Source organism: Pteronotus mesoamericanus, unplaced genomic scaffold, assembly GCF_021234165.1.
Source record: "Pteronotus mesoamericanus isolate MK-2021 breed Mesoamerican mustached bat unplaced genomic scaffold, CSHL_Meso_final scaffold_85, whole genome shotgun sequence".
Classification (NCBI taxonomy): domain Eukaryota; kingdom Metazoa; phylum Chordata; class Mammalia; order Chiroptera; family Mormoopidae; genus Pteronotus; species Pteronotus mesoamericanus.
In genome coordinates, this window is record NW_026555329.1 from 6,220,967 (window position 1) to 6,245,382 (window position 24,416).

General features: G+C 40.8%; 1 protein-coding gene across 2 annotated transcripts in view; it reads right to left on the reverse strand.

The window, feature by feature from the left end:
• The window catches only part of DNAH11 (dynein axonemal heavy chain 11), a 251,134-nt gene that overhangs the window by 202,162 nt on the left and 24,556 nt on the right, over positions 1–24,416 (reverse strand). Inside the window, exons 9-19 of one of the 2 annotated variants that reach the window (XM_054564603.1) lie at positions 17,551–17,667; positions 13,006–13,143; positions 12,564–12,688; positions 11,813–12,008; positions 9,456–9,560; positions 8,927–9,319; positions 5,641–5,973; positions 5,000–5,254; positions 4,747–4,916; positions 4,290–4,512; positions 66–182 (exon numbers count right to left, since the gene is read on the reverse strand). In XM_054564603.1, the coding sequence (XP_054420578.1) occupies positions 66–182; positions 4,290–4,512; positions 4,747–4,916; positions 5,000–5,254; positions 5,641–5,973; positions 8,927–9,319; positions 9,456–9,560; positions 11,813–12,008; positions 12,564–12,688; positions 13,006–13,143; positions 17,551–17,667 (2,172 nt within the window). Of the gene's footprint in view, positions 1–65; positions 183–4,289; positions 4,513–4,746; positions 4,917–4,999; positions 5,255–5,640; positions 5,974–8,926; positions 9,320–9,455; positions 9,561–11,812; positions 12,036–12,563; positions 12,689–13,005; positions 13,144–17,550; positions 17,668–24,416 lie in introns of both variants that reach the window. The other variant, XM_054564601.1, reaches the window with a different exon arrangement.

Genomic DNA, 24,416 nt, shown 5'->3' on the forward strand with positions numbered 1-24,416 from the left:
ATAAACCTTGTAAAATCTTTCTCTGGGGAGAAAAAAACAAAAACAAAACTTGGTAGCTCACTTACATCGAATAAAATACATTTTTTCCTTATAAGAGTGACTTCTGCATTTTGGAGAGGTGAAACTTCATGTCGGACAGTTGCTGCCATCTTTTTGGTAGTTTCCCATCTTTCAGGTAATTCCTGTGAAAACACGGGTGTCATTGGGAAATTACTTCAGTGCTCAAACAGATCAACCCCATAGGGTTAAATAATTCTAGTCTCTACACTAACCCATGACATCTCCTCATTCTTATATAAGAGAAGGAGCTGATCTCGAAAAAGATGAAAGTGACTAAAAGGTTTTGAGCCAGACTGAAGGCCAGACTGGCCCAGTGGGTCCTTGGATTGGTGTCTTCCATGCATCAACCAGAGTTGTCCTCTGGTGTAAGATTTATCCCCAAATTAATGAAAAATCTTTTCAAAATTAGCGCACATTTCAAAATTGTTTTGCAGTTGAGTGAGGGGAAAAAAATTAAAGTGCTCTGGAGATGACTTTGCTGATCTCTAACAACTGGAAATGGAGCCATGTTTAGCAACGTAGTGGTGAAAAACAAAATGCTTTGAATCTGGCTGGGCAGAGGCGAAAATGTGCCTCGATAGCTCATCCTCCACCCCTGTCTCACTCCGGAAGCTCTGTGCGTACTGTCTCGATGGAGAGTTTGAATGCTTGGGTTAGGTTAATTTCAAAGTACTAGGATTTTTGAAGAAGAGACAAAGGGAAAGGAAGGTTAATTCCTATGGGATGTAGGACAAAAGAAGCAATACATAGTTGAGGTAGCAACTCCACTGCGTCCTCCCTGGCTACAATGCAAACAGGACAACAGGAAGTTATTTCCTTTGCAGAGCCATTGTGCATAATTGCCATTGAAAAGCATTCCTTGTGTCCAGATTAAGAAAGCATTGTTTCTCCGGGTCATCTCCTGGGACACAAATTGTTCTGTCATATGAAACCCCCCATAGTGATGGGACTCCACTTGTGCAGCCGAAGTGCAAAAATCAAGAGTTCTAAAGACTAGTTTGTAACCCTGGATAAATATTTGATGAATGACTCAGTGACTGCCAATTATGAAGAGTGCACTGTGCTAAGTATAAATTGTATCTGTGTGGTGCAGGAGTACGACAAAGATAAAACATATTCTTTGATTTAAATTGTTTTATAATGTCAGAGTGAATGAGAGGCACACACAATAATTACTCTTCATGACAGAATGTGTTAACTTCCATCAGGAGGTCTATGCGTCATGGAATTTAAATGCTGGGGAAGCTACATGGTTTCATGACAGGAATACCAAAGCAGGCCAGGAACCAAGAGATGTGGGCTCTAGACTTGCCCTTCATCTTGTTCTCCCCCTTTTAGCTTATCAAACTCTGCATTCTCATCTGTGCAGCCTCACTTTCCTCTTCCAGTGGATCCCATGGAACCTGAATATCACATGAAGTCCCTTCAGGAGCCATGGGAGGGAAGCCACAGAGAGGTCGCGTCAGTGGCTCAGGCCCTTCAACCCTCTCCAACTATACTATACCGGCTATGAGCTGCTTTATATTTGAGGATTCCAAATAAGCTTCCACTTGATAAAAATAGGTTTGCACTGAAGATCAAAGATCAGATGATCTCCAAAGCCCCGGTAACTGATGTGATCCACTTAAGGAGGTAACACTGACTTTCAGGCTCAAAGGAATAACTGGGTTTTAACAGGCGGAGATTAGGGGGAGATCCCCTGAGATCCCTGAGGTAAGGGTGCTGATGTGGGATGGGGCGAGAGTGGGCGTTTAAGGAAACCGGATAGTATTCCCAGGCTACAGGCAATCAATGAAGGTTTCTTAGCAGGGAAGAGACTCAAAATCTGTAGATTAGAAATTTAATCCATCTCAGAGCATATTATAGATAAGAGTGTGAGAACACAGGCATAGCTAAGGGCTTTTAAATAGAACGCAGCACAGGCAAGTATTTAGAAAATGTTATTACTGCTAATGATTATGAAGGAGAAACAGTAACTACTGCAAGCGGCTTTAATTAAAATAAAATTGGGGCACTGTTAAACTCCACATGCAACTTGTTCTGCCTATCAATCTTGCACTTCCTCCCGGTCAGCCTGAATTACTAACATAGGAGCACACACAGAGCTGAAAGCACGGCCCACTTCTGAAATACTGAAAAGCCTAATGTTTCCAACACTGCCATCGCCTTAAGCAGTGAGTAAAACTTTTGCAGTACCAATTCTGGAGACTGTGGCTAAAATCCCACACATCAATTACTTGTGTTATGATTGGTATCTCTATATATTTTAAGGTGCAAGATCTGACTCAAAGAATATCCGAATCTTTACAAAACCAAATACTTAAAAGAGTATGTTCTACTCTAATCATCACTCGTTCTTGTCGTGTATCTATCCTCATCCCACTCCACATCTAACTGGATTCAATTCAAAGAACAGCTTATACTTATATAAAATTTAATAATTCATATATAGTAATTCTTTCTAGTCTTTATGTAAAGTCAAGAGAACAACTGTAAATATACTGTTGCATTTAATCCTCACAAAACAAAACAATGCAAATGGAATTGTGGCAGCAAACATGGAAAACCGTTTGGTGGTCCCTCAAAATTTAAGCTCAGAATTACCATAGGACCCAGCAATTTCACTCCTACGTGTTTCCAAAAAGAACTGAAAACAGGAACCCAGATACTTGTGTACCGATGTTCACAGCAGCACTATTCACAATAGCCAAAGGATGGAAACAGCCCAATCGTCCATCCACAGGTGAAATGCTAAACAAATTGTGGTTTGTATATATACAATAGAACATTATTCAGCCCTCAAAAGGAATAATGTAGTGATATATACCACCACCTGAATGAGCCTCAAACATATTATGCGCCAAGTGAAAAAAGCCAAACGCAAAAAGCCATATACTGTATAATTCCATTTATATGAAGTATCTAGAATAAGTAAACCCGCCCGGACTGGTGTGGCTCAGTGGGCGGGGTGTCCTCCTGCAAACCTAAAGGCTGACGGTTTGATTCCTGGTCAGGGCACATGTCTGGATTGCGGGCCTGGACCCTCAGCTGGGGGAATGCAAGGGGCAACCAACTGATATTTCTCTCTTCCTCTTTCTCCCTCCCTTCCCTTCTCCCTAAAAATAAATAAATAAAATCTTTTAAAATATTTTTTAAAAACAGAGTAAGAAAAGCCATAGAGACACAAAATGATTGGCAGTAGCCAAGGATTGGTGGCGGGAGGTGGAGAGGTGAGGAATAACAACTAATGGGTATGGAGTTTCTTTTTGGGGTGATGAAAATGATTTGAAACTAGATGGAGGTGGTGGTTATACAACACTCTGGATGTACTTAATGTCATACACTTTGAAATGGTTATTTTTATATTATGTGAACTGCGATTGTCACCTCAATTTTTTAAAAAAAGGAAAGCGGGAAATTGAAGAGCGTATAAAAATAATGAAGTGTCTCCAGGGATAATTTCCTGCATGCTCTGCAGCAAGCAGGGGAGAGGGGCTCACACGGTTCTTGGAAACAAATCCAAGTGTGAGTTCCGTGTTCTCATCACTGACCTAAAATTCAACAGAAGTTTTTAGATAACGTGTCCACGGTTCCCACCTGCGATGTTAAAGCTAAGCCTACCCTGGAATCTGGTGGGTGATGTAAATAAACACACTATCTACAGAACTTCAAAGTGGGCGGGGGGAGAGAGGCTCAACCGTGAGATCTTTATCCAGGGTTTCAGTTATAACTAAAAAGACTTTGCTCATCACGTGGCGCACAGCAGCCACCAGGTCGTCCCGGGGCATGGGAGCAGAAGGAGGACATAAACACGGTGATGTCTCCATCCAAACTGCGTTTTCCTTATTCTTTAGAAATGTGTCCCTGATATTCTTCCAAAGACTAGGACAGCTGTCAGCTGACAGTTTTAAATGAAAGAGAGCTGGAATATATTTCATATGTGAAACTGATGGCAAAAGAGGACCTACTTGAGAGGCTATTCCCTAAAGCCCCTATAACGAGAAGGCAGCAGGGCATAACAGTTAAGAACGAGCATTGGCTTTACTACTTGTGTAGCCCTGAAAAGGTTATGAAACCCCTTTAACCTTAAGATCCCTAACCTGTAAAATGAAACATTAATCTCTACAGGAGAGGTTGTTCTGAGGGTGTCATAAGAGTACAGGTAAAGAGCTTGGCTAAAGGAGATGCTCAGTTTAGGGTAATTATGATTATTTTACCATCACACTTACCTCTAGCTGAAGGTAGACCTGCTCAGGCATCTTCTGGCCATAGGTTTCCAAGAGTGTGATGGTTTCTTTTAGTGGCTCAAACAGTTCATCAGTAGCTCTCTGGCGGCTTCTTACAGCCAGAAGATGCCCCATGATGTCAACTAAACCGTCGTGATCGCCTTCATTTAATTCTCTCTGAAGTCCAGCATCGGTCTCCTTTATAAATTCTTGCAGCTCATTCAGACTATTAAATCATATACACATGTATGTATTTACACACACAAATGAAGCTCATTAAAACATTTAGAAGTATAAGACTTCTGACTGAATCTTATTTCCATTATTTACCTAATTAAACATTACTTGTTATCTCTATTATAAAACTGGCAGTTTTAATGCTCTTAAAATTAGTATCTCAGTTTTAGAAAGCAGTTGGGTGTTAAGATATAATTCCAAATACTGAAACACAAAAGGCTACCTGTCAATGACAAATCTCAGAAGATGCTCCTGAAACATCCAGCTCCATTTCTTAATAATGTTTAGCAAGCTCACTTTGAAAGGCTTCATGTCCACTTTGAACCAACTATCAAACACTCTGAAGTCATCAAACTTGCTCATCTGAACATACAAAGCCTCATAAACATCAATCTACAATTAGGAAAAAAAAAACCAAACTGTAACAACTCAATCAAAAGCCAAGAACTACATGAAAAGCTAAAGGGTTTCCTTGCCTGTTCCTTGAATTGTTCCAAAGTTGGTGGTTGTTCAGGGATCTCGTCATTTGCATGAGCATCCATGTCCTCGGATGATGCAGTTTGGCCATACAGGAGAAAATGCTTCATAAACTCAGCCCGGTCATCTACCCAGAGGTAAGCGTATGTGTCCAGGGTATTTCTGAAGTCCAAGACTTTGCTGATGATGCCTGACACTCTGTTCATTATCTCCTGCCTGGCCTCCACGAGGCCTAACATGTTATCCATGTCATTCTAAATGAGAGGAAAACTGAGCACTTATTAAGGAAGGGAAGGGGAAAGTCAAGGAACATATAGCAAGGACTCATGGACAAAACCAAAGGGGAAGAGTTGAGGGAGGGAGGGAGGAAGGGGGCAAGGGAAAGTGGTGGAGGGAAGGCAGAGACAAATGTATTTCAAAAAATAAATTATATATATATATATATTAAAAAAACAAACTAGTCTTGCCCTATCAATTACATGCAACATAACATTATCCTAGGCAATTCCTCAAAGAGAGAGTACTTGGTAAAACCAAAAATCACATTGCTTTTTACAACTTCCTTCCTGTGCTCCCCATTACCCCAATGTATTTTTAAACTATTAATATAAAAACTAATACCCATTTACAAAGGTAATACCTGATAATTTGCTATTTCCAGATGTGCTGCTACTCGCTTCATCTGGGCCGACATCCTAAAACTATTACATAGCATTTCTTCTACCAGATCATAGAAGCCATCCCCAGCCTCTCTTTCTAAAGAAGGTTTAAACAGAATCTCTGGGGGCAATAAGATCATTTGTGCTTGAAAAAATGGTGCAGGTTTCAATTGCTTCTCCGTATTCATCAGAAAGAAGTCTAAGTCATGCATTATAGCTTGAAAAAAGCCTTCTACCACGATGTCATCAATGAATTCTACGTAAATCTTCCAGGTATCCAGAGAAGGACTGGCTTTGAAGAGCTTCCTATTTTCCTAGAAATATGAAGTATTAATACGTGAGAATTAACACTAGTGAGTATAAAAATGAAAGCATTCCATTTAAACGGCTTGTTAGAGAAGGAACTGCATTTCTGCACATAACATGGGAACATTCAAATGCTAGGTTGCAGAACCCTAAGCTAAACAGGATTTTTTTTAACATCGAGTCATTTTAAAAATACATTCAGAAGTCATTCTTTAAAGGAAAAATCACTATGAAAATTGCTATCTTCAAAAACAGACAAGAAATACACTAGTTCCCAGTACATTCAAGATGTAGTCAACCTGGGCTCTAATTCTTGCTGTCTCTAACTCTATGTGTGGCTTTGGTCTTTGCCTTCTGGGGACTTGCTTGTAAATGAAGAGGTTTCCTAAAGTGGTCCTTCAGAGAACACTGTTCTGGGATATTCAAAGTTCACTAAGTCAGCCAAGGCTTAGGTGCTCTGGGCCATTCTTGGAGACTCACAGTGCACCTATTAGAGTAAAGTATATCTAACTTGGTTTAACCCAAATGTTTCCAAACACACAGAATATTTCTTGCAAGCCCCCTGTGAGCAGCCTATGGAATAGTAACTGAGCTTGGGAAACACTGCCCTGGTAAAGTCTTAGCTCCCTTCGTGCTTCAACAGCATGAAGTTCTTCTACCTCTTCAAGAGGGTGGGTGAAGCGATAAACAGTCAACAGCACACAACGGGGCCAGACAGGGATGTGGCCAATGACTGCTAGAGGCTGGGCAGGCAGTGGGGAGGCCCAGGGACGTAGATTTGAGAGGTCAGGTGGGCAGCGAGGTTGATTCCAGAGACACCTTCTCAGTTGCAAAGGTTGTACAGTCTCTACAGGTCAGAGGTCAGATGCCTGAGCCAGAAACAGCAGCACAGAGAAAAGGAGATGTTGGAATGGGAGCTGATTCTAAGGCAGGCTGTGTTCTCAGCTTTCTTTGACTCTGGATGTAAGATCCAGAATTCAAAGGTGTGTGCTCTATGTAAACTCCTGAACTGCTGAGGTGAGCCTACCTCCTGCCAAAGCAGGGCAGAAACGAGCAAGTTCTAGGGGTTTCTTGCACTCAAACAAACTTAAGAACTGCCCTGTCAAGGATGCTCTCCTGCCCACCACCCAGGTGGAACCATTTACATCTGTGTAGTACACATGAGCGGCACCCCGGAGCTGTGTGGTACTCACCCTGGGCAGCGGTACACAACAGCCCGGACTCCTTTACAGACTCATGAAAGGAAAATACAGATCCCAGGGTGAATAAAAATTCCTTAAAGACTGTCTTTCTCAGCTTCTTCATTTTAAAAATATGAAAACAAAGACCTAAACTACACCCAGGGTCACACTGGTAGGAAGTGAGCTGCGGAGCAGGGACCGGAAACCAGGCCTCTTGCTTCCCTACGGTGGGGCTCTTCACAATACATGACAGCGAGATGCCTGCACTTACTTCCTCATTTATACTTTCTCATATCAAGACATCCAGTTTGCATCACTGCAGTGGCATTTATAAAGAAGTGTTCTCTCTTCAACAACGTAGGGCAAAGGGAGAAAAAGGAAGAGACACGAGTGCTTTGGGTCACTAAATGACCGCTCAGGTCCCTTCTAGACCCAGTCTTCCGTGGTCCCACCTTTCCCTTTTCATCCTAAGCTCTGACTGCAGATCCCACAAGCCACGCAGGACGCGCCGTGAAAAGGCACACCGACTCACCCTCTGCCCTATTTTCACAGTTTTCACCAAAGCACATTCCTCACTGCAAGTCTGAGCACCAGGCTAAAAACCATTTACTGATAAGAGGAGGGGAAAAGGTACCTCTTCTCTATGTACAGTTAATCCCTACCCTATCTCATCCAAGCCCGTGGCTTTCCATAGCATATATGTGCTCATCACTCTTGATTCCATCACTCACCTGCACTTCTCCCCTGCTCTCCCGACTCCCGTTTGCAATGCCAGCCTACTCAAAGTCTCCCTTCGGGCGGGCATGTCGAATGAACATGTGCAAAACCAAATCCTGTTTTTTTCTTTCCCCTACAAAATCTGCTCCCCCACAGTCCTCTCTATATCAATAAACTCCATTCTTCCCATTACTCAGACCAAAAACCTCAAGTCATCCTAGACTTCTCTGCCCTATGATTTGTCACAGCAAATCCTGTTGGCTCTTCCTTCAAAATACATTCAGCCCCAGCTGGTGTGGCTCAGCTGGTTAGAGCATCATCCCATAGACTGAAGGGTCATGGGTTTGATTCCCAGTCAAGGCAGAGATGAGAGGTAACCTGTTGATGCTTCTCTCTCACATTGATGTTTCCCTCCCTCTCTCCCTCCTCCTCTCCTTCTTCTCTCCCTGAAAGCAATGAAGAAAAAAAAAGTCCTTGAGTGAGGATGGTTTTTAAAAAATACATTCAGCAAGGTGGGTACTTTGGTCACTGTTACCCTGATTCAAGCCACCATCATTTCTCACCTGGACCATTGGAACATTCTGCTAATGCTCGCCCTGCCTACCACCCCCTTGCTCCCCTGGGGTTTATACATAACAGGGAAAAACTGAGCAGAGAGTCTCTGGCTGCTGTTTCCCCTCAGAGTAAGAGCCATCCTTCTCACAGACTGTCCTTAGCAGATGGTTGAGAGCATTACATGAGGTCCTGTGAACAAGGTGGCTGGCGCCTGTCGGCACTCAACAAATAATGGTGGCTATTAATAGCATCTCAAAGAGGACATAACTATGACAAAGATGAGGATCCCAACTCTTGCCTTTCTGTTATTAACTATCTCACATTCCAATCTCTTCCCTCAGGAATGAGAATAGTGAGATCTCCAAGTGACACGAATTCCTCCACTTTAAATGCTTGACAAAACAATACATAAAGCTCTTTCAGGATACGTTAGGTTTCATATTTTTGCTCTTTTCCTCAGCGAAATGAAAGGATCAGGTATACATTTTGTAACCATAAAAGCAACTACCTCCACCAAGTTGTGTATCTTGTAGCCGTCCTCTTGGATGAGCTTGTACTTCTTGGTAAACAAATCACCCTTGTCCTCCAAAGCGAAGGCAGTCTCCCTCCGGTGCTCTCTCCTGGGGAGGAGCGTGCACTCGGCCCAGGCCCTCATCGTCTGCTGGATGACTCTGACATTGTGCTGCGTGCGCGCGACCCTGTGCTCCAGCTCCCAGGTGGCTGCTTTCACCCTCTCGATGTACCCCCAGCAGTCATCCTGCCACGTCAGCGATGTCGCGGCCACCCGTAGCTGCTCATCCACCACCCTCAGCTCATCTTCAATCAGAGGGTATTCAACTTCCAGGAGAGTCTGTTTCAGCTTGTTGTATCCTTGCACGAGCAGTTCAAGATTTCCAATGTACTGAGCAAAGAGAACCCCAAATATGTTTATACTTTGCCTGCCTTAGATGCATAAAAGTATCACAGTTCTCCACGTTAGTAATTACAATGAAAAACAGTTCTGTTCAAAATATGCCCTAATATATAAAAACACAAACCTTTAAAATGGTATTTCTTTTTTTGAAGATAGTTAAGGCTGAATCTGGCATGTCTGACGTCTTCAACATCAAGAGGTATTTCACTTCCCTCAAGACAGCCACCAGCTATTAAAAGAAAATCAATGATTATTGCATGTCATTCTATTTTAACACAAGTTAAAAATCATAACACTTAAATGTTGATCCAATCATTACTACATCTTCAAATTGTCAAGGTAAAGCCAAAGACAGCAACATAGGCACACCAAGATCTAAAACAGAAGGCCCATAGAGGGACCTTGGTCTTCTCCCAGAATCTTCGTTCTGTTAGAATGCTTGCTTTGAAAACACAAGTTTGTTTTAACGTGACTGACGTACTAGGAAGCAATCTGCGCTTACCACAAATTTTGTCCTTGCTCATTTGCAATTGCCTCAGCAAGAAACACTAGGTAAATGCTAAAAACTGCACCCAACTAAACTGATGAACCAAAAGCTTTAGGAATATGCAAAATGTTCATACAGACACACCTCAAACATCCACCAGGTACGTCAGTTCACACACCCATCCATTCTGGCGGTACAGCTTTCTGACTGTTTCCATTTCACAATATCACACAAGTTGTAATTCCTCCAACACCCACTTCCATAAGCAAACTTCAGGTCTTTGTCAAGGAGAAGTGTCATATTTATTGTGGTACTTACATATTACTTAACCATTTAAAATGTGTAAAATCACACTATTTTCTCTAGATGACTATTTTATTAATGCATCACTGACAAAGTTTTTGAGTACTGCACCCCAACCCCATGTCTCCATAAGTCCTATATTCTTAATTGTGCAGCCTTTCATAATCCAGAGATTTTTAGGAGTTCATATGTCATGTGGCAAAACTGACTGTACTAAAAAATTACAGGTTCTGTGGAAAAGACCACACAACATGCTTCAGAAGGTAGCCCAGTTGACTTCCTTAGGTTGTCACTCCCTAGGTTAGCTAGGACAATATATTTTGTGTTTATATCTATTTTTTGTATGTTTATAATCCCTTCAGGCAGAATCATGGGAATTATACCTAAAACATCTCAGGAATTAATTTTCTACATACTGGATTTATAAAAGCAGAAGGTAGAAGTAATCCCCAGTTCTCTGGATCATATATTTATGTATGTATGCTGAGGTTTATAAACAAAATTAAGTGATGGGATTCTTTGTAATATTTTAGGGAAACAGATCAGAATTTGGATACAGATTATAACTATCAAACTCACTGAGGCTAACTTTCCCACTTCCTAGGCATACTTTTGGTGTGCTGTGAAAGACAGGACAATAGGTAAAAATGAATGTATAATCCTCACTATCTAAAAATTCAGCCAGATGTTTAACTATTCTCTTTTGTAACAGCAATCTAGAAATGGATATTCTTTTATGCCCGTCCTTTCTTGCAAAACATATTCATGTAGGTAAACAGAAAAGAAAGCTTACTTTATGATTCCTTCCAAGCCATTAGACTTGGCAATGTGTTGTATAAAATATATATGCTGTATTTACCATATATATGCACATATAGACATTATATATCTACATAGACACATAAAAATATATATTATTGCTATTATATTAAAGTACCTATACTTTAATTATTATGTAACATGTGAAGAAGTTGTGAGAAAATAGAAAATTTCTCTGTGTTATGTGACTTATCATGGGATAACAAAAGGTCTGTTCTATAAGGGCATTTTCTTGGATATTATTTAACTTTCAATATTATTTTTGGCATTTATATGGTGTTTTATGTTTTTTGAAAATTTTTTTTTAAAATTACCATCAATTTAATCAACATATTCAAGTATATTGTCCCTTTGAAGGATATCATGATGACAAAAATTTATCACTGTCCAACCACAGTATGACTAAATGTCTCATTCCATACAATATATGGATTCCCCTAATCTTAGTTTACATGATAAAATTTTAATTAAACTAAATATACTGATATATATGTTATGGATATAATTCAAGCCAGAACAAAGACTGATAAAAGACGAATGGTTCTATTCAACTGAGCTAACATGTATTAAGTATTACCAAGTGCCAGACGCTATGTTAGAAACGTAGAACACAAAGATAAAATGAAATGTACCCTACTCTCAAGTAACCCATTATCAAGTGAGGGAGAAAGAGGTAAATAAATAATTATGAGGCAAAATAAAGGGAAGTATAGAATTTGGGAAACAAGTCTCTAAAGCCAAGACCTATTAGAAGGTGTTTTCAGTTATACTCCTCATAGCACTGCCATTGTCCCCAAATAAATTATAAATGACTGGGAATATCAAGAATATACTTGTAATAAAAATTACATCTATTAAACATCAACCCCTACCTTTGGGTCAAAGTTGACACTGAGAAGACCATTTATGGCACTGAATTTAACCAAGGGTTGATTCAAATTAAATTCACAGATTTCATCCACAGTACTTTTCCATTCGTTATAGATACGACTTTCAAATTGGTCTAGCAGAGTTGTCATTTCAACATACTTCTGATGAACTACAGCATCATCAGGACTTTCTAAAAACCTGTAGGAATACAGTTTTTCCACTCTTCTATATGTTAGATTTCAGCTTAACTACTTTATAATAATATACAATACAAAATATAATAAAATACACTATAACAGTCAGGAAGAGAAACAATAAAAGCCAAATAATGCTATATTGTCTTTGCCTTAAAAGCTATAGTCATGAAATGAATGGGACTCCAAAGATTTTGCTAAATGCCAGTAGCAACAAGTTACCAAGTCCTACAAAGAAAAGAGAAAGGTATAGAACTCTGTAAAATAAGAGGAACAGTAGTTATTGAAGGAAGGAAAATCAATAATGAAAAAAATACAAACATATCGTGAGTGAAAAGAAAAAAGGATAAGGAGCTGAAGACAAGGAAATTTATGAAATTATAAGTCCCCTTAAACATATTCCAGAACCTTGGGGATGAATCCTCTTCAATAAGCCCCGCCAATGAAAAGAATTAAAGTAAATGCCTTTGTGAGCCCTAAAATGAACAGCTCCTGCCCTATTTCAAAATCACCTGTATCGTTAGGATAATTTTACTATGAAACAAGCCTGCCTACTCACAGATACTGGAGAGATGCAAAGTTTGACCAAAATGTCTGAAGTCGTTCCAGGACCTCTTTTGCCCATTTGATATTTCCTGAGGTGAATGGCATATTCTTGTTAAGAATTACATTTCCACGTTCAATCTGCAAATTGTTGTTTTGGTGACAAGGAAGAAAGGGAACATTTAATCAGAATGCATTCCAACCTTGTACACAACTGTTCGCTTTGGTACTTTTACAGGACAAATACATAAAATACATGTGTTAAGTGACTCGATTAGTAGAAAGGCAATGGTCCTGAAGCAGGTTCTTCATCTCCACAAGAAAACCAATTAAATAAAAAAGCATGAAGTCATAGTGCCTATGTCTGATCTTTAGAAATCATTAAATAAAGCCCTAGTCCATGGCCCTTATGCACAAAACTGATGCTGTGGGTGTGCACAACTTCACCCCTCACTCACCTGTTTCATGTGTTCGTTATACAATTGCTTACACACATCCAACTCGGCGTTAAACATGTGCACCAGTGTGCTGTAATGTGGGCTGAAAATTTCCATGACAACTGGTTTCTCTAGAAAATTCCCAAATATGGTCAAAAGCTATAAAAATCAAAGTTAAAGAAAGGTTAAGAACCATGGGTTTTTAATACAAATACTCAGCTCACTATTTCTCCCATTAAATCTCTTAACATAACTAAAGATAGAGCAAAAATGTAGAACCCTACAGGCATCCTGCAGTAGCTACAAATCTGAAATATATTTTTCCAATAAAACAAATTCTCAATGTAAAGTCATTTCCCTTTCTCAGTGGAAAATGAGAGGCGTCAGAAACGAATGGGTCTGCCAGTAATCCCTGCCCACAGATATCACTCCTTCTTCCTGTTGGGCACCAGAAAATGTTTTAGAAGATGTTTGCAGATAGAAGAGCAAGATTTATGAACGCTTTATCTCTTCTTCCCTCCTCCACATGTATTCTTTAGATATGGACTATCTATATCAAGGACCTCCAGGGCACAGCATTAATGATGATGCCGGGTGCATCAGCCACAGCGAGTGTCCTGCCTGTGACAGCGGCCCATGCTCTGCACCATGCCACCTGGCCACCCCCGACAGTGCGGCCCGGGGCAGCAGGGCTGACCTGCTCCAAGGTCAACCACTCTCCAGACAGACATTGCCTTCGATGTGAGTGTCCCAACTAAACTAACACCTTCGGCTAATTAGACTCCCTCTTCAGACAGAGACTAGAGCGCAGCAGGCTGAACCTGTGCTGGCAAAATCATAAGTGAACAGAAACAACCAGAAAGCAGTGGAAGCCAATGAGCAGAGAGACAGCAAAAAGCAGGCCTGAAACAGGATCACATGACCAGCTAGCAGAAGAATGAGGGTCCTCAAACTCCTCTTGCTCAGCCCACGGAGCCCCCTAGCTCCAAACTAACCTTCACCACCAGGTTCCACTGAGCTTAGCTAGTGAGCCTCCCCTTGGATTTCCATTAATCCTCCCTTCTCGTTTTCTGCCCTGCATGGATTCTTCTGTGTGTTAGCATGAGACTGCTTTCTTTGCAAGCAAAATAATATAATTACAATACATATTTTTGTGTAATGTTCATACAGTGCCGACAACGTTTCGGGCGCTATATTTTAAGGGGCTTTAAAAAATACCATCATCACATGCTCCAGATCAAGACACCGAGCTTATAAGGAGGGCGTAACTTGCCCAAATTCACACAGCCCCTGGCAGAGCGGGTGCTGGACCCTGGGCAGCCTGCCTCCCGGGTCTGGGCCCCCTGCAAACTGACTCTCAGCAGCCCAGTGGCATCGAAAATCACTGTTTTGTGGTTTGCTTACTATGTGCAGGCTTCATAAAATGTTGATTATTAGACCTATTATAGAGATGTTTTCTTTGAAATACAACACAATATCTTCTCAAAATAACTAAATACAATCAACATGGCAGAAAACTATAAAACCAAGGTTTGTGCCTTGTTAGTGATGTAGCAAAAGAGCTATTTTTCCTCTTAGAGGAACAACAGGTGTTCCCTAAAATTTGTTTTCTTTCAAAGACAGCTTCCTTGTACACATTTAACACTTTGTAAACATTTCCATAAACTACATTCAGCAGGGGAAAAAAATCAATGCAATGAGAAATTATATAAACTAAAATGTAAACCTAACCTTATCTTAGAGGCCAATTTAGACAAACACATTTTGGCTTTTTTTTTTCCTGCTAATATTCATTTTAACCACTGTAGAAACCACTAAATACTTTAAAACCTGCTTGGTTAGCTGCTGCTACCTACCAAATGTAAATTATTAACTTTCTCCTCACAACCACTGTTTCATTGAATTTAAGCTTCATGTTTAAGTTCAAAAGTAAACATTTTCATAGGGAAACATTTATTTTACAACAGTCTCTTTCAAACACTTATCATCTTGACTACAACTGACACAACATCAGAAGCTTCCTAGCTACACCTTTTCCTGTCTACCTGATACATTTAGTGGGACTTCATTCCAAGTATAAAAGTGGGAAGACAGAGAGAATTTTCTTTGGGCAGTTTAAAGCCAGAGAGTAGCAGTTAAAAAAAAAAAATGAGTCAACCTTTTAGGCAGTAGACATTATTTTAATTCTTCGACATCACAGATACATAATAATTACCCTCCAGGATGAACATAAAGGTCATCTGAACCTCTTGCTTCCTTGTCATTAGTGGAACTAAGAGCCATTTCATGAAGAGTATAGGTGGTTTCCTATACCTCAGGGGATTAAAGATGGGCTCCCTACTCTACACTTCTTTCCCTAAATATCCCGTTTGAGTTCTGTGAGGTGAACCTTAATTTCCTTCTACTCCTTAGTTTCATTATGTACGATGGCTCTCACAATGCTGCTGCTACTGTTCAAGCAGTACCTATTTGTATTTTCCAAGGTTTGCCTCTTCCAAAGAGTTTTTTAATCTCTTGCTGCCTGAACCATAAACATTTAACAATTTTACAGTTTTCAATGGTATTTCTAAATACTTTTCTAGAAATCTTTATTTTCTTACACACTTTCAGTTCACCTCCATGCACACGAATTGTGAATTTTAGAGAAACATCCGCTAGTATTTGGTTTTTCAGTGAGTGCCAATGCTGTCAGCTTAGAACTGCAGTTTCCCGCTAGGGTGGGCCGGTCTGCAGGTCCAGGGCCCCTCCTGGCCGCACCTTTGCCAAGAGCAGCCACTGAATCATGGTCTTCAGAGAATGGTCTGCAAATATTTACTCCCTGGGACGCAACGGTAAATGGTCAGAGTTCATCATCCCACATGTATAATAGAAATCATCTTCTCCCTAAGTACACAATCCCATCATGTTTTTCTTCTTCTCTCCCTCATCAGTGTGTATTTCAATACTCTGGCGACCGGTCAGTCCACCTCAGCTCGAGCAGTTGATCAGTGTCCGCCTTACACAAGGCATCGCAGGTGATCTAACTACAACAAAAACTGTACGACAATGTCCCACCCTGCAATGTAGAGGGCAGCAGCTCATCTTACATGTTTCAGTAGACAGGGCACAAATATGTTGTAAGTTAAAGAAAAGTACAGTAAGTACAGTACAGGCAGTAAGATAAAATTATTTAGGAAAAAACAGCTGGCATGTACTCGAACAGAATCCGTATTAATGGTTATGTGGAGGGGAAGAAGAAAGGCCTGAATTAGAAAAGAGAGGAGCCTTTGTAATTAAGGCTCCACTCTACGTTCTTCCTTCCAGTTATTACAAAAACACAAACAAATAGCTCCAGTAACAGAGAATGGAATAGACGACTATGTAGTCATTAATAAAAAAAACATTGCTCAATTCTGTTATGGAAGGAAGAAAACATTTGTGATTCGCTGCTCAGTGGAAAAGGTTACTGAGGGGGATCAGAATGAGATATCATTCTTGTCAAAGAGAAATATATATGCATATCTAGTCCAAGAAAAAGTGTGGCAGTATTAAACATAACAGTTTCTCTGAGAGATGGGATTACAAGGGGCTTTATATTTTAACAACAGTCTATATATTTTGGCCAGCAGCATCTCAGTTTCATCCCAGAGCTCTTAAAAAACAAAGTAGTATTTGATCCTCATGAATTCTGTGTTAAAATGCTTGACTGGGGCCAGAAGACACTAGAGGTTTCACCACCTCCTGACCAGTTCATTTGAACTTGAAGGTCAAAATCAAACAAATCTTACAGACCATCTGTATGTTATACTGTTTTGTGCTGCCATTGTTAACAAACTGTGCCCACAAATCACTAGCTATGTTTCTCCTGGTATTGAAGCATCTCTTGAGACACTTGACTTGTAATTCTCTTCTTTGACAAGCAAGTTTCACAGGTGGTCCCTGTTCTCCACATTATAACTTTCCATTTGGGAGGGCTTTTCTTTTATGCAACACTTAATACACACATACCGCATTCCATCAATTCTATTATAGCATTCTTTTATGTTTTAATATCTCTGAAACTGGACTATGTTATATAATCAATGGCATACTTTTTTTACACTTTTTCTTTATTGATACACAAAATAATGGTATGTCTGACTATCAATGGTCTCTTATACCTGATGAAAGACAGTATATAAGTTGCTATTTGTTTCAGTCAGAGTAACAAAGTAGGCAGGTGAACCCAATATATGTATGCAATGGTTAAAAAAAAAATTCTTGAATTAAAAGATATTTTTCACTGGGGCTTAACTTGAATCAATACTTCATAGGCCACGCCAAACTTGTTCTGAAGGTAATAAGACCTAAAACAATGTGAATGCAAGAAAAGATCCATAATGAACTACCCTGACCTTGTCCAAAGTGAACTTCACTATTCACTTTGCATAATTCAAAGTCTGTAATTCAGCAAGCTGAATACGAGGAGACTGTGACCTGTTAATAGTTTACCTGAATCAGAAAGAAATGCATTTGATCCTTCCACCTAACAGTCTAAGTTATTCATTAGTAAATTATTATTATTATGACAGCTTCTTCAGAACTAACCTTGAATGCAGCTTCCAAACCATTGCAGTTAAAGAAAGCTTCACAAAGAATTGTCCCAAGCCGTCTATCAAAATCCAAAGTTTTAGACTTAAACACAACATAATCACTTTCAAACTCCTGGAAAAAGTCAAAGTAAAATATTAGTTTCCAGGAAAGAGTGTGACCATGAACACAGCAATCCCATAGGTACCACACGCCCCCCTCCCGTCTGTCTGCCCCGGCTTCTGGAAGGAATCTCTTCCTCACAGCAGGGCTCCAGGGCGGGTCGAGAAAAGCTCCACCCGGCCAACCGTTCAGCTGGCAGTCTTACAGGGACCCTGAACTCTTCGCCCCAGCAGCCCCTCTTTCCACAGTTCTCTCCGCTGCGTCAGACCCCGACATCGGTGCCCTGACTCTCCGGTCTGCCCTCCCTCTCCCAGCGCATTGGATTATGAATGAAACGCAGAGCTTCTCAGGAAAGAAAAAAGAATCCATTCTCATTGTAACTTCAGTGCACCTATATGTTTAAATAGAAGTTTTTTGTTTTGTTTTTCATGCAGCAGAAAGCCTACCAAGAAACACTATGTCTTCAGGTGAGAACTAAAATCACAGGTCTGTAAAGAAGAGTCATTAGTGGTAAAGACGAAACAAAATACTATTACATTTTCCCAGTGTCTTATTGCCTGCCATGCAGTTGATGACCCCCGGTTTCCTCCTAACACATAACTACCCACTCTCATAATTAGAAAGCATGAAGGAATAAGGTTCATCTGCACAGCATTGCAACTCACTGTCTCCATGGAAGAAGCCCCAGAAATTCAGAAACACCCTGGGCTTTACCAGTCAAACTGCCCCGGAATACATGCCACACATTTAACAGGACAAAATCCTTTGCTACGTCTGTACATGGACCCTCTATCTATTCATAATAATACCAGAAATAATAATAATGACAACTAACATGCAGTGTTCTGTTCTAAATGCTTTACACTATGAATTCTCACAACATATGACATGGGTAATATTTGTTTCCCCATTTTATAGGTGACAGAACAAACTCAGAGCAGTTAAATAATTTGCACCCAGTCATGCCGCTAGTAGAAGTGGGACCAGAATTTAAAGCCTGGCAACCTGGTTCCTGAGCCCACACCCCAACCAGGATGCTTCTATGAAGGAAGCCACTGCAGGTGAATCGGACACATGCCGAAACCAGAGTGTAACGGCAGAGCTCTGGAGCGCTGTTCGTCACATCCCAGAATGTTTGATTTAGCATCGAGGAAGTCTCCACGTCTCCTGAACCACAGCCAAACAGTCTCTTCATTCAAGGATCACTGACTTTTAAAAAATACAACTTCCCAACAAGTTGTAGCAAGCCTAACTTATCCATGTGGCAACAAGGAACATACAATTAAGATCCTCAAACATTGTTTGGACACTCAGTAAATATGTAATAGCTGAGGAAGGGAAAAGGGCTGATCTCCATCCTGCATCTCTCTCCTGAACTTTCCTCTCCCTTCCTCTCTCAACCCAAATTCAGAACTGCTGATGGCAGCCCTCCCTCAGAGCGTCCCACAAATAATTCAAACTTACGTTGTATGTCCCTAAACTCATTCACTTCTCTGTAGAGCAGCTCTTCTTTATACACCCTCACAGAAATGTTGACTCTGACTCCTGTTTCTCTTGGTCAAGTACAGTCAGCCATTCTCTTAAGCACCCCTTGAGCATGTCCACAGGTCTCCACCTCCCGGGCACTGCCCTGGTCCGGACCACAATTACCACTCCGCTGGATTTCTGCCAACCACTTTCTCACTATTTCTTTGCCTCTAGTCTTGTCTCTCTGAATCATTCTCCGAACCGTAGTCTACGCTAGCTTTCTAAAACAGAAACCTGATTATGTCACTCTTTTAGTGAATCCTCCCGTTTATAATCTTAATTTGGAACCCTTAGTCTCTGAAGACAAAGTCTCCAAGTGTTACATAACCCACAAGGTCCTTCCCTTGTCATTTGGACCCTATTTACACTCTCAGCTATTCCAGTTTCTTTCACACTTTCACACTCCTGGATCTAACCACATCCCCCCTCTCTGTGTAACACAATTTCCTGCTAATCCTCTTCTTTTCACTCACTCCTCACCCCGTTTCATTTCCATTTATTTTTCGGTTCTACGTATCTTTGTTATTTTCTGTTTCCTTTTCACCTGCTCTGTAAGGAGGCCCTTCACAAATGTTCTCCGAGCACTCTGTATAATTGCCTACCTGTATTCTCCCCCGGATGGGAAGCTCTATGAGTATAATGGCCAGGGGTTTCCCCCCCCGCCCACAATTATAGTAGCAATAGTTAAAGAGGTTCCCAGCATGTAGCTGTTTTGCAATAAATATTTATTGAAGAATAAATGATAAGCTGATATTGCTCAAGAATCATTATGAAATTTTTTTCTATATTCTGAACTGCAAAATTACCCTTTATTAGTAACGTGGGAAATTAATAAAAAGTTTTATCTAGAGAAAGGCTATGATTGGACTTGGCTCCTAAAAGACACTTGCTCAAGCTGCTGCACGAGGAACAGACCCTGCCCTGGCCAGTGGCTCGGCTGTTTGGAGCATGGTCCTGTAACCAAAAGGATGCATGTATGGGATGCTTCTCTCTCACATCGATGTTTCTCTTTCTCTCCCCCGTCACCTTCCCTCCCCCTTCCTCTCTCTAAAATCAATAAACATATCCTTGGGTGAAGATTAAAAAAAAAAAAGAAAAAAAGAACAGACCCCAATGAAGTCAAGACAGGGGCTGAGGGAGTGAGGGAGCTCAACGAATTGACTGCCAGCCTACAAACCCAAAGGTCACCAGTTCAATGCCCAGTGAGGGCACATGCCTGGGTTGTGAGCAGGTCCCTGGTTGGGGGAGTGCGATAAGCAACTGACTGATGTTTCTCTCCCTCTCTTTCTCCATCCCTTCCCCTCTTTCTAGAGATAAAATCATTTTTAAAAATCACATTTAAAAAATTCTAACATCTGTCATCTCAGTGTTGACATCTAACAGTTGTCTTTTTTCATTCAGTTGCAATCTTCCTGGTTCTTGGTATAGCAAGTGCTCTTCTGCTAGGTCTGGACATTTTCATCTTGTTATGAGACTTTAGATCTTATTTAAACCTTAAGTTTTTGCTAGCTTTCTCTAACACTGCTCCAGCCTCATTACTGTCAGGTGGAGGCAGAAGTCCAGGTTCTCTAATCCTCAGCCGTTAACACCACGGATGGGGAGCATCTTGTCATGGCTGGGCGCTCCAGTTCCCCACGTGGTCTTCACAGACATCACAGAGCAGGTCACCTGGTTGCCACCTGGCCACAGTGAAAGTCCAGACTCTCTACCAGGCTTCCTCTGCCACTATTCTAGTGGGTGCTGCTGGGTGAGGGAAGAAACCCGGGACTCCCACATGTTCTCCATAGACACCCCAGCCTGTGTGCTCATTGTTGATGAGCAGGGATGAAAATCAAGGCTCCCTCCTTGCCGTCTCAGACACAGTGCGGGCAGGGGCATCCCGCTACAGACGGGGTGCGAGTCCAGGCTCTCCATTCAGTCTGTATTGGCACGGGTGGGGGTTGGGCACCTTTTTCTTCGTGGTGTTTGGCTGGACTAGAGAGATTATTGTCTACAGTTTTCTGTCTTACTGGGCTGTCCTTTTCCTGAGAGACGAGGCTTTCATTAGGGCTTTCCTGTCTGTGCCCATTGGTGCTTCCAGGTGGCCCATGTCTTCAGCTCCAATTCTGGGTTATTGCAGACAACAAGAAGACCCAGGAAACTCATCACCCATCTGCCGCCTTCTTTTCACTTTGCAGAATCTTCTTCTTCTTCTTCTTTTTCTTCTTTTTTTATATAGTGACCAGTGTTTTATTTGTACTTAGTGACAGGAATAGGATAATGTACCTCTGCTCCACCTTACTAGAAGCAAATTTCCTAAGTAAATTTTTTTAAACTTTTTTTATCCTCACCTGAGGACATTTTTTTCCCATTGCTTTTAGAAAGAGAGGGAGGGAGGGAGAGAAACATCAATGAGAGAAAGAAGCACCGATCAGCTGCCTCTCATCCCCACCCAGACCAGATCAGTGTCCAGACTGGGTATCATATGTGTTCAGGGGTTGCATGTTCCTGCACCAGGGATGAACCCACAACCTAAGTATGTGCCCTGATTGGGAATCAAACCCACAAGATTTTGGTTATGGGACATGCTCCAACCAACTAAGCCACACCAGCCAGGATCCCTTGCTAAATTTAAACACCAATATCTATACCACGTTAAATAACATTGAAAAATAAGTGGTATATAAGTGCAATGGAATAATACGCAACTGTTTTTAAAAAGGAGGCAATGCTATTGCATTGATACGGAAACACTGACAAAATGTATTAAGTGGCCAAAGCAAGGAATAAATCATGTGCAAAGGATGCTATTTGTGCAAAAACAAAAAGCAAACAAATACAAATACAAACGTATATGTACATGTATATGCTGTTACATGCACCAGATATCTCTGGAACATTGCACAACAAACTCATAACAGTACGTGCCTTTGTGGAGGAAAAAAGAAGGGAACAGGCAATGTGGTGAAAAGAGAAGACTAAATTTTTGTGCGTCACCTTCCCAAAAGAATAAGTAATTTTTTGAATAATAAATGTTATCTTGAAAAATAAGCAGGCAAGACATGAAAAATTCTAAGAAATTTATACAGCTAAAATTAGAAAATGCTACATATAGTAAGAACAAAAGAACAGTTTAATAGACTAGAAGAGAACAGAGAACTGACTAATTGTAGGAACTGGAATACAACCTACTATAGATTAACTAAATAACTACTTTTAAAATATATTTTAGAGTCTGGGATAATAGCAGGCTAGGTACCTGGATCAGCCTGCCTACTCAAACTAACAGGAAAAAGGAAAAGAGACCCAGCCCCTTGAGCCACACCCCCTGAGGACAAAGGCGCTAAGGTGAGTTCCTCCAATTGCCCAGGCAATCTTATTCCCTTCATTTCAAGAAAGATGCAGCAAGTGAGATAAATACCGAAGAGCTGAATGGCACAGCGAAAAGAGCTGGGTTTGGGGTTAAAAATTCTGGAATGAAACCTGTTTCACTCCTCGGTAACTGTGTAATCCCAGGTAACTGGCTTAACCTCATCTACCTACCTGGGCAGTCACTCTCAGGGTAAAAGTGAGAATTACACGGGAATGTGTGTGAAGGTTCTGCACATACATGTCTGGCACTCAGCACCTGCTCAGTGAGTATTGTGTTAATATACTCTGATTAACAGAGGCTAAGTAGAGCCAAGGGATTATCCTTAAGAAGAATAGCCACCTAGCCACTCTCCTCGCTTAGTTATCTGGGGACTTTTATTGAATCAAGTAATACCTCAGAATGCTGGCAAAACTTCTGAGCCTAAAGTCACCTGAGAAGCTCTTAAAATTTAATGATTAAGAAAGCAAGTCTCTTAGTAAGTTTGATATTATAGTACAATGTTGTTGTCTATATTCACTAAAATCTTATTTTCTAAGAGACTAGAACTTAATGATTCCAACTACTAAAACAAATGGACAATTATTTAACGTGAGAGGGGTGCTAATTATTGCTACAATAGCAATCATATTACCATATATAAAATGTATCAAATTAACATGTTATATATCTTAAATGTGCACAATGTTACATGTCAAATATATTTTAATTTTAAAAAAATAAGTAAGAAATCAAGTCTCTGCCCATACCTGTCCAGATCTCAAACAGTCTTGCAGAAAAAGTCAGAGAAAATACCTAACAACTGAGAAACCCCAAAACATTTCATGGATACACCTGAGAAAACCCACGCTCTGCAAATAGACTACAGTGTTAGACCTTTTGCCACACCAATAAAGGCTCAAAGCCCGATTAATAGGCTTGAGATAGATAAAAAGAGAGAAATAGCAGCATTTCCAAAGCAAATTACCAGGGATTATTTCTTTAATTTACTGGAACATATTTAAACCATTTCTATACTCAAGTGCAGAAAGACTGATCATGACACACTCAACTGTTCTGTTGACATGGGCGTATATTCAGTGGGGGCTGGGGAAGGCCTGGGGTGTGGGGGGCGCAGGGCATGTGGACACACCTGTATAAATACACTAGGTGGGAAGTAGTTTGCTGTAATAGTGCCTCATTAAAATTACCAACTGATTTTACCCTAAAAATCGAGTACAATAAACTCAGCTAAAAAGTACCAAAATGAACAGCTTATTAAGCAAAAAAAAAAAAATGTATAATCATTGCAATATTTTGAGGTGACATTGATAACGAGGACACATTCAAAAAAGCAAAGTTCTTCTTCAACATAAGCATACCAATTAAGTGAACTTCTAGTTAATTCCACTTTGATTTGAAGGAATGACCAAAGTCAAGGAACTTCTAGGTTCGATTCTAAGGAAGAATATCAGAGAGGAGGACGAAGGGGTCACTTCAAGGACATGTTACTGATGTCTCCCACGCAGGCCTGGACACCCGTGGTAAGGCTTGCCCATTTTATTTGCAAAGTAAGTGGAGCTCCAAAATACTAAATACCAAAATACAAACCCAAGCAGATATACATGCCAAGAGCAAATGAATTTTCCCTTCCTACATGTTGGTGACTGCGCAGGCTTTGGGCAGACACAGGGATAAGTTCAGAAGCTTTGATGTTGCCAAAGTGGTGGCAGCAGCCAAACCTGGCCACATTCTCTAACACTGGCTCTCTGAAGACCTGTCAGGTTCTGGGATCGTGAGAAAACCAAGTCTCTCCTGCTAGTCGAGGGCACCAAAGGGTCTGTACATGCTGGGTCTCATATCCCCCTGCTCAGCGGCTCAGGACAGCCAAGCCAAGGGTCCCCTA